Consider the following 11,233-nt stretch of genomic DNA (forward strand, 5'->3'; position numbering starts at 1 on the left):
TAAAAAAAAAAACAAGGGAACACATCAATTTACCTGTGTACAGGTGGGGCCAAAAGTCATGCACCAAAACATTTGACATATACTGTTACGAAGAAAAAAAAGATACCCTTCCCCCACCCCTAACCCTAACCCTAAAATAGATTGAAATGCAATAGATCGATACTAAGGTTATAATTATGGGTGACAATTTCATTTGACACCGCTAGAAAAAAATCCCATTTTCCGTAGCGATGTCGTATGAAATTGTCACCCATAATTATAACCCTAGTATCTTTGTAAGCCTAGTACTTATTCTATTGGTCTCTTTGGCCGAACTGCTATGTTACGGGGACGTAAACACACCAGCATTGGTTGTCAAGTGATGTTGGGTGGGGACACAGACAAACAAACACTCATATATATACATATACATATATACGATGGGCTTCTTTCAGTGGATTTGGTAGACGGAAACTGAAAGAAGCCCATCGTGTATATGTATATATATGAGTGTTTGTGTGTCTGTGTCCCCACCCAACATCACTTGACAACCAATGCTGGTGTGTTTACGTCCCCGTAACATAGCAGTTCAGCCAAAGAGACCAATAGAATAAGTACTAGGCTTACAAAGATACTAGGGTTATAATTATGGGTGACAATTTAGAACTATGTTTATCATGTAGATGTGTATTCATCATTATTGAAGAATGTTTTTGAAAATTCCAGAGTGTATTGAAGTTATTTTGTGCGTGAATTTTGGCCCACCCTGTTTTCTGAAATCAGAAAATAGAAATAAGGACAGAAACAAGATATTTTAGAACTGAAGAAACAAATACCAAACTCTCCATTCCTGTATTCCAGAAGGATGTAGAAGGTGGAGGCAGAAGATGATGTATCTCAAAGAGTGAACAACCTGTGTTGCAGTTACAGACATTTAATGACAGAGCGGCTCTTGGAATGTCTACCAGAATGCAAGACACCACTCACCGGTGTGTGGTTGGGTTGGAGCACAAAATCTATAAAGAAATAAAGAAGTGGTCACTAATTACAGTATCCACTGGATGTGCACATGTGTGACTGTACAAAGACGGGGCCTAAAGAGTTCCTGGCTTCTCTTGTGGTAACTACGGCAGGATAGCTTGTTCTAACAGAACACCCAATTTCTTTAGTGGTGGTCACCAATTACAGTATCCATTGAATGCGCATATGCACGACAGTGTACAAGGACGGGGCCTGAAGAGTTCCTGGCTTCTCTTGTGGTAACTAACGGTAGGATAGCTTGTTCTAACAGAACATCCAATTTCTTTGGTGGTGGTCACCAATTACAGTATCCACTGAATGTGCATATGCACGACACTGTACAAGGACGGGGCCTGAAGAGTTCCTGGCTTCTCTTGTGGTAACTAACGGCAGGATAGCTTGTTCTAACAGAACATCCAATTTCTTTATTAGCCACAAGGGCCTAAACATAGATGGGGACAATACAGCCTGATTGGGGTCAGACACACAATGATTATATGACTTTTAAAATTTTACAAAATATAATGAAATTGAATGAGATACAAGGACGAAATACAGACATGAGATGAAGCAGAGAGATGGGTTACACTCTGACCCCCATGGGCCCCTTTCTCCTACTGAAACTTTTGCATGCAGACTTATGACATGTTCACGAGGAATCTTTCATTCCCAGCACCCTCGCAACATGCAACCATCTTTCTTTGAACATTTTCTTTGACAGGCATCTTCTCTCCAGCCTCACCTTCCTTTTAAGGTGGAAGATAAAAAATCTCACCAACCCGAGACCGGAGATGAGGTTGCCTGTCACCAAACCTTTCATTCCCAACTTCCATAATACCACCTCTTTCGCTATTGCTACTACTGCGAGAAAACATTGCTTACCTTCTTTCGTGAGGAAATCCGGTGGATCAATTTTTACGATTGACTCAGACGACAGCTGTACTCTTCCCGAACCTGACAGCAGGTGTTCTGCATAAGCCCACACTTCAGACACTCCCGGAAACTGAACAATAGCATGCAGGACGGTTTCCCTATCCCGTCCGCATCTTGGACAGTCGGCAGTGGTAGTTCGACCGTGTCGTGCGAGCTTATCCCAAACATCCACTAAAAATTAATCTCAGGACTTGAGGTAATCCAACGAAGCTACACGAAGAAGATAGCCTCTGTGCAGCATATAAGATATTGGGAAAGACTCAAGAGATTAAGACTCTATTCCTTAGAGCGTAGACGAGAAAGATATGCTATAATATACATCTGGAAGATCCTAGAAGGACTTGTCCCAAACTTTGGCATCGAGAGTTACACAAATACTAGAACTGGGCGCCACTGCATAGTGCCAAGGACTCCAAATTTGCCATCAAGATGTAGGACAAGATACTGCAATAGCTTGGGCTTCAGAGGTCCACAGCTCTTCAATATCCTCCCGAAGGACCTGAGAGACCTGCATGCGGTGGATGTAGGTGTCTTCAAAACAAAGCTGGACCTCTTCCTGTCAGGTGTCCCAGATGAACCAACTTCGCGGCAGGAGGTGCAGATGAGGGCAGCTGCATCAAACTCTCTCATGCACCAAATGTCAATTGCTAAAAAGCATTCGTGAAGTAAAATAATGTAGCAACACCAAATGGCGGTGCCCCAGCATGGCCACAGCTCGTGAGCTGAAACTAGATGAAATAATATATATGCTCTAAGTGCGAAACTGGTACTTATTTAATCGACCTCGAAAGGATGAAAGGAAAAGTCGACCTCAGCGGAATTTGAACTCAGAACGTAGCGGCAGACATAATACTTCTAAGCATTTCGCCTGGTGTGCTAACGATTCTGCCAGTTCGCCGCCTTATGATAATAAAGATGTGTTATGACAAAAGTGTGGATAATTATTGACTGCCCCTCGTATATATAGAGATAGGGGGGAGCGTGATACACTGAGCAAAGAACTAGTGAGATAAATATACTTACCATCATCACAGCCGTTATTTGCAAGTGGAGGTGGAGGTGCAGATGGGGTGTGAAGCTTCCGGAGGACAGCTAGAGAATAATGGAAATATTTCAAACTGGTTAATCTCATTTGATTGATCTGAATCATTGAACCACAGCCATGCTGGAGCACCACTTTCAAATGTCTGGGTCAGTTATTACTGATGTTTTTGCCACTTCACACATACAGTGCTTTGCCTGCTATTTGTCCTCCAAGGTGGACGTAGGGCAAAGACAGCTGGCTGTGGAAGAAGATTACCAAAATGAATCAAAATTTCACATAGTACTTTTTTCATTTAGGGGACCGTTTTCGTGGAGGAGGGGATTTGGCATGGCTGAGTGGTAAGAGGCTTGCTTCCCAACCACATGGTTCCGAGTTCAGTCCCACTGCGTGGGACCTTGGGCAGGTATCTTCAACTATAGCCTCAAGCCAACCAAAGCCTTGTGAGAGGATTTGGTAGACGGAAAATGAAAGAAGCCCGCCATATATATACATATATATATATATTTTTTTTTTAGAAGCACTCTGTCGGTTACGACGACGAGGGTTCCGGTTGATCCGAATCAACGGAACAGCCTGCTCGTGAAATTAACGTGTAAGTGGCTGAGCACTCCACAGACACGTGTACCCTTAACGTAGTTCTCGGGGATATTCGGCGTGACACAGAGAGTGACAAAGCCGGCCCCTTGAAATACAGGTACAACAGAAACAGGGAGTAAGAGTGAGAGAAAGTTGTGGTGAAAGAGTACAGCAGGGATCACCACCATCCCCTGCCGGAGCCTCGTGGAGCTTTTAGGTGTTTTCGCTCAATAAACACTCACAACGCCCGGTCTGGGTATCGAAACCACGATCCTACGACCGCGAGACCGCTACCTTAACTACTGGGCCACTGTGCCTCCTTATCTATATACACACACACACACACACACACATGTGGAAACTGAAAGAAACCTGTCATATATGTGTGTGTGTGTGTGTGTGTGTATGTTATATGTGTATGCATGTGTTCATGTGTGCGTGTCTGTGTTTGTCTTTCTGCCATTGCTCGACAACCGATGCTGGTGCTTTTATGTCCCCTATAACTTAGTAGTTCAGCAAAAGAGACCAACAGAATAAGTACTGGACTTACAAAGAATAAGTCCTGGGGTTGATTTCCTCAACTACAAAAACCCTTTAAGGCGGTGCTCCAGCGTGGCCGCAATCAAATGACTGAAACAAATAAAAGAATAAAGTGCCGGGAGCAATTCATTCAACTAAAACCCTTCATGGGCAGTGCCCCAGCATGGCCACAATCCAATGATTGAAACAAGCTAGCAATGAAAAGTAAAAGAAGACCAGGCAGGACAAGTGAGCCCAGCCCACTTATGAATGCCTTTCCTCCCTTGGACACAAAGACCTGTTGAGGCAAGCGAAGTCGATATAGAACCTCATCCGACGACAGGCACCCATGCCAACCCCCTTTGCTTGCGAAGACATGTTGGGGCAAGCGAAATCGAAATCGAAATTGAATTGAACCAGCCAGGATCCCTGGTCTGGTGGTACGTAAAAAGCACCATCTGACTCGTGGCCGATGCCAGCGCCGCCTCGACTGGCTTCCGTGCCGGTGGCATGTAAAATACACCAATCCGACCGTGGCCGTTGCCAGCCTCGCCTGGCACCTGTGCGGGTGGCACGTAAAAAGCACCCACTACACTCACGGAGTGGTTGGCGTTAGGAAGGGCATCCAGCTGTAGAAACATTGCCAGATCAGACTGGGCCTGGTGCAGCCTTCTGGCTTCCCAGATCCCCGGTCGAACCGTCCAACCCATGCTAGCATGGAGAACGGACGTTAAACGATGATGATAATGATGATGATATAAATATATATGTATGCCTCTGTGCCGGTGTCATGTAAAAAGCACCCACTACACTCACGGAGTGGTTGGCGTTAGGAAGGGCATCCAGCTGTAGAAACACTGACAGATCAGACTGGAGCCTGGTGCAGCCTTCTGGCTTCCCAGATCCCCGGTCGAACCATCCAACCCATGCTAGCATGGAGAACGGACGTTAAACGATGATGATAATGATGATGATATAAATATATATGTATGCCTCTGTGCCGGTGGCACGTAAAAAGCACCCACTACACTCACGGAGTGGTTGGCGTTAGGAAGGGCATCCAGCTGTAGAAACATTGCCAGATAAGACTGGAGCCTGATGCAGCCTTCTGGCTTCCCAGATCCCCGGTCGAACCGTCCAACCCATGCTAGCATGGAGAACGGATGTTAAACGATGATGATGATGATGATAAAGGAAGAAAGAAGATAAAAAAGGGTTTACCATCAGCAGAAGATAAGGACAAGATGAAGTTCTCATTTTTAAAACCGTTCCAGACCTTCTCCGGGCATTCCTTTTCGTAATTGATCGGAGAAATCAATTTCCTACGTATGACATCATACATCGACTGAAAGACACAAAAAGAAGAACATATAGGCGCAGGAGTGGCTGTGTGGTAAGTAGCTTGCTTACCAACCACATGGTTTCGGTTCAGTCCCACTGTGTGGCCCTTGGGCCAGTGTCTTCTGCTATAGCCCCGGGCCGACCAATGCCTTGTGAGTGGATTTGGTAGACGGAAACTGAAAGAAGCCTGTCGTATATATGTATATATATATATATATATATGTATGTGTGTGTATGTGTTTGTGTGTCTGTTTGTCCCCTGAGCATTGCTTGATAACCGATGCTGGTGTGTTTACGTCCCCCGTCACTTAGCGGTTCAGCAAAAGAGACCGAAAAAATAAGTACTGGGCTTACAAAGAATAAGTTCCGGGGTCGATTTGCTCGACTAAAAGGCAGTGCTCCAGCATGGCCGCAGTCAAATGACTGAAACAAGTAAAAGAGTAAAAGAGTAAAGAGTATAAGAAATACAATACAGGGGCAATGTGGCTTCGTGTTAAGAAGTTTATTTCCCGGCCACGTGGTTCTTGGTTCAATCCCTCCGTGTTGCACCTTGAGCAAGTAACTTCTACTATAGCCTTGGAGGGACCAAAGCCTTGTGAATGGATTTGGTAGACGGAAACTGAAAGAAGCCTGTCGAGATTCGCCAACACTACACCTGAATTTTCTCCCCTCCAAACACACACAAGCATACATTGTTCGCTTTCCAGACATTTCTACATTACTGCATGTACTTTATATGCACTTTCTGACAAGTTGTGGTGCACCTGAGCACTGTATACAATAATTTCATTATTATATTATATATGTGTGTGTGTGTGTGTGTGTGTGTGTGGTGTGTGTGTGTGTGTCTGTTTGTCCCCCACTAGTATTTGACAACCCTGGTTCCAGGTTCAGTCCCACTGCCTGGCACCTTGGGCAAATGTCTTCTACTATAGCCTCAGGCCAACCAAAGCCTTGTGAGTGGTTTTGGTAGAAGGAAACTGAAAGAAGCCTGTCGTATATATGTGTGTGTGTGTGTGTGTGTCCTTGTCCTCCACTAGTATTAGACAACCATGGTTCAAGGTTCAGTCCCACTGTTGCACCTTAAGCAAGTAACTTCTCCTCTACTCTTGGAGGGACCAAAGCCTTTATTATCATTATTATTATTATTATTATTATTATTATTATTAGTGTTGTGAGGTGGCAGAATCATTAGGATACCAGGCAAAATGATTAGTGGCTTTTCTTCTCATTCGTTAGGAGTTCAAATTCTGTCAAGGTCAACTTTTAGGGTGAGTAAAATAAGAACTAACAGAGCTCTGCCATCAATGGGATCGACCAGCTTCCTCTTCCGAAATTTCAGGCTTTGTGCTTGGATTAGAAAGAGTTATTATCTTAGGGTAGTAAGCTGGAAGAAGTAACCATGTGGTAAGAAGCTCGCCTCCCAACCACATGGTTCTGGGTTCAATCCACCGTGTGACACCTTGGGCAAGCCTTGAGTGGATTTGGTAGACAGAAACTAAATGAAGCCTATCGTATATGTGTGTGTGTCTTTGTGTCTGTATGTCTCCCAACAAACACTTGACAGCCGGTGTTGGTGTGTTTACATCCCATAACCTGGCAGTTCAGTAAAAGAGATTAATAAAATAAATACCAGGATCAATTCATTCTTCAAGGTGGTGCCCCAGCATGGCCACGGTCTAATGACTGAAACAAGTAAAAGATAAAAGATGTAGGTTGTGTGCATCTGGTTTACGTCCCTATAACTTAGCAGTTCGGCAAAGCGGATCAATAGAATAAGTACTAGGCTTTGAAACAAAAAGTACTGAGGTTGATTCTTTCTACTAAAAATCCTTCAAGGTGGTGCCCCAGAATGGCCACAGCCTAACAAGTGAAAAAGAAATAGAAGATAAAACAACAGGCGCAGGAGTGGCTGTGTGGTAAGTAGCTTGCTTACCAACCACATGGTTTCGGGTTCAGTCCCACTGCATGGCATCTTGGGCAAGTGTCTTCTGCTATAGCCCCGGGCCAACCAATGCCTTGTGAGTGGATTTGGTAGACGGAAACTGAAAGAAGCCTGTCGTATATATGTGTGTGTGTGTGCGTGTGTCTGTTTGTCCCCCACTAGTATTTGACAACCCTGGTTCCAGGTTCAGTCCCACTGCCTGGCACCTTGGGCAAATGTCTTCTACTATAGCCTCAGGCCAACCAATGCCTTGTGAGTGGATTCGGTAGACGGAAACTGAAAGAAGCCTGTCGTATATATGTATATATATACATATATGTGTTTGTGTGTGTCTGTGTTTGTCCCCCTAGCATTGCTTGACAACCGATGCTGGTGTGTTTACGTCCCCCGTCACTTAGCGGTTCGGCAAAAGAGACCGATAGAATAAGTACTGGGCTTACAAAGAATAAGTCCCGGGGTCGATTTGCTCGACTAAAGGTGGTGCTCCAGCATGGCCGCAGTCAAATGACTGAAGCAAGTAAAAGAGTAAAAGAGTAAAAGAGTAACCTGTAGCTTCTGGCATTGTCTTGTTTTTTCCACCAGTTTTTCGGCAACTTCACTATATTTCTTTTTGGTGGTCTCCAGATCCTTCTTGGTGGCTGAAACCACAGAAATTGACCAAAATTATCAGAGATTCATAACTTTGTGTAGCATAATTTTTGTTCTTGGGTAGCAATTGTTAACCCTTTAGTGTTCACATTATTCTGCCAAAATTAATGCTTCTTCATCTACATTGTTTTTAATTAATCATGCATTACCTTATAGCATTGAGATTTTGGTGAGGTAGCTGTTAATTATTAAAACGATATCGTAGGGTTGGTGTGAGAGACCAGATCTGGCCAGTTTGAACATAAAACAAGCAGAATACTTTTAGCTGGATATGGCCGGTTTAAATGCTAAAGGGTTAATTTCTATTTGCCGAACCCTAGAAAGTATGAAAAATGGCTAACATTTCCTTCAAACTTTGCTTTTGTTACATTTATTCAAACCCCAAAGAATCCCTCTCAACACATGGCTATAATGCTTCCCCAATACTCCTGACCATGATCAGAGATGCACATATTGTCAGCCACTAAGGGACAAGTTCAACAGATTGCGGTCAAGTAATTATGTCCTATTACAATGGGTAACACGATTTTTGTCCTTGGGTTACAACTGTCATTTCCTATTTCCTGACCCCTAGAAAGTATGAAAAATGGCTTATGCTTCCTTCAAACTTTGCTTTTCTTACATTTATTCAAACCCCAAAGAATCCCTCTCAACATATGGCTACGATGCTCCCCACAAGTACTCCTGCTCGTCATCAGAGAAGCAAATATTGTCAGCCACTGAGAGACTTGCTCAAGTGATTAAGGTCTGAACAGAGTATTTGCTATAACAATATTTCTGCTTCAGCAACTCAGAGTGCTGAATCTGTGATATGTAATGGGAAAGCATTGATGTCCAGGTCAGAAAAGCAAAATGTGAAGGGAATAGCAGTCATTTCCTTTGATTTCTAGAAAGAAGCAAATAGGAAATAACCCCTACTGACCAAAGGCAAAAAAAAAGATTGAAATTTTGTTAAGGCGCAGGAGTGGCTGTGTGGTAAGTAGCTTGCTTACCAACCACATGGTTCCAGGTTCAGTCCCACTGCGTGGCACCTTGGGCAAGTGTCTTCTACTATAGCCTCAGGCCGACCAAAGCCTTGTGAGTGGATTTGATAGACGGAAACTGAAAAAAGCCTGTCGTATATATGTATATATATTTATACAAGTAGCTTGCTAACCAACCACATGGTTCCAGGTTCAGTCCCACTGCGTGGCATCTTGGGCAAGTGCCTTCTGCTATAGCCCCGGGTCGACCAATGCCTTGTGAGTGGATTTGGTAGACGGAAACTGAAAGAAGCCTGTCATATATATGTATATATATATGTATGTGTGTTTGTTTGTGCGTCTGTGTTTGTCCCCCTAGCATTGCTTGACAACCGATGCTGGTGTGTTTATGCCCTCATCACTTAGCGGTTCGGCAAAACAGACCGATAGAATAAGTACTGGGCTTACAAAAGAATAAGTCCCGGGGTCGAGTTGCTTGATTAAAGGCAGTGCTCCAGCATGGCCGCAGTCAAATGACTGAAACAAGTAAAAGAGTAAAAGAGTAATATGGCAACTTACCGTTTTGCTGTAGTTTCATAGCTTTATTTACTGATAAGGAAAATTACAAGAAAATATTTTAGATTCAATCACAAGAACCATTGTCATCACTGTCTTTTTAAGGTCCCCTTTTTAAGGTCCACCCACGCTTACATGGGTTAGATTATTGGGACAGATTTTCTAGTCCCCTATTTCTAAGCAATGAGCAAAGTAATATTTCCTCGTGGCCGGACATGTTTTGACGGAATACTGGAAATAAACAACACTGCTTGTATGACAGTGACACTCATTTACAACCATCGTATGATATCAAGACAAGGGAACACAAACACACACACATGCATGCATGTACGTACAGGCGGCGAGCTGGCAGAAACGTTAGCACGCCGGGCAAAATGCATAGCCATATTTCATCTGCCGTTACGTTCTGAGTTCAAATTCAGCCGAGGTCGACTTTGCCTTTCATCCTTTCAGGGTCAATAAATTAAGTACCTATTTCTTTATTACCCACAAGGGGCTAAACATAGAGGGGACAAACAAGGACAGACATAGGTATTAAGTCGATTACATCGACCCCAGTGCGTAACTGGTACTTAATTTATCGACCCCGAAAGGATGAAAGGCAAAGTCGACCTTGGCAGAATTTGAACTCAGAATGTAACGGCAGACAAAATACCTATTTCTTTACTACCCACAAGGGGCTAAACATAGAGGGGACAAACAAGGACAGACATAAGTATTAAGTCAATTACATCGACCCCAGTGCGTAACTGGTACTTATTTAATCGACCCCGAAAGGATGAAAGGCAAAGTCGACCTCGGCAGAATTTGAACTCACAACGTAACGCAGACGAAATACTGTTAAGCATTTCGCCCGGCGTGCTAACGTTTCTGCCAGCTCGCCGCCTTTTTATAAATTAAGTACCAGTTACACACTGGGGTCGATGTAATCGACTTAATCCGTTTGTCTGTCCTTGTTTGTTCCCTCTGTGTTTAGCCCCTTGTGGGTAGTAAAGAAATACATCTTTCAGTGTCCCGCTCAAACATTCACCCACATTTGGCTGGTTTTGGGTTTTGTTTAAGGTGCCAACCAGTGGGATTGAACCTGTAACCATATGGCCGGGAAGAAAAACCTTTCAAGAACATGACCACACCAGCCCCTATGCATTTTGGAGGGATTTTGTTTTGTTTTTAGACTTAACCTCCCAATTGGCACTAAGCCACCTCCCTCGATACAAATTCATCCTCCAACTCAGTTGAGGGGACTTCATCTTGCAAGTTACTTGGTGACCCCCTGTCAGTCCAAATGCCATGAAAAAAAACACCTAGTACACTCAGTAAAGTGACTGGCTTTAGGAAGGGAATCCAGCCATAGAAACCATGCCAAAGAGACAATCTCTTCCCTTCCCTTCCCTTGTCTATCTTGGGCGTCCTTGTATCTCCCCTACAGCAAGGCACCCATCTTTATCCCCCTATTATTTCTTTCAACCTCTCATCAACTAACACCCAGCTGAGGGGACTTCAACTTGAAAATTACTTGGTGACCCCTGCTGGTCGTATATATATATATATATATATATATATATATATACATATATATATGTACGTATGTATGTATGTATGTATGTAAGTATGTATGTATGCATGCATGCATGCATGCATGCATGCATGCATGTATGTATGTATGTATGTATGTGTGTATGTATG

At 43.6% G+C, this 11,233-nt stretch overlaps 1 protein-coding gene across 1 annotated transcript in view; it reads right to left on the minus strand.

The window, feature by feature from the left end:
• Positions 1–707: 707 nt before the first annotated feature.
• Positions 708–11,233, minus strand: part of LOC115229865 (E3 ubiquitin-protein ligase CCNB1IP1-like) — a 45,818-nt gene continuing 35,292 nt past the window's right edge. Inside the window, exons 8-12 of the mRNA XM_036499362.1 lie at positions 9,548–9,568; positions 7,905–7,996; positions 5,294–5,417; positions 2,956–3,024; positions 708–995 (exon numbers count right to left, since the gene is read on the minus strand). Of these exons, the coding sequence (XP_036355255.1) occupies positions 904–995; positions 2,956–3,024; positions 5,294–5,417; positions 7,905–7,996; positions 9,548–9,568 (398 nt within the window). The 3' untranslated portion in view covers positions 708–903. The remainder of the gene's footprint in view (positions 996–2,955; positions 3,025–5,293; positions 5,418–7,904; positions 7,997–9,547; positions 9,569–11,233) is intronic.

This window comes from Octopus sinensis, unplaced genomic scaffold (genome assembly GCF_006345805.1).
Source record: "Octopus sinensis unplaced genomic scaffold, ASM634580v1 Contig13735, whole genome shotgun sequence".
In the NCBI taxonomy this organism is placed as follows: Eukaryota; Metazoa; Mollusca; class Cephalopoda; order Octopoda; family Octopodidae; genus Octopus; species Octopus sinensis.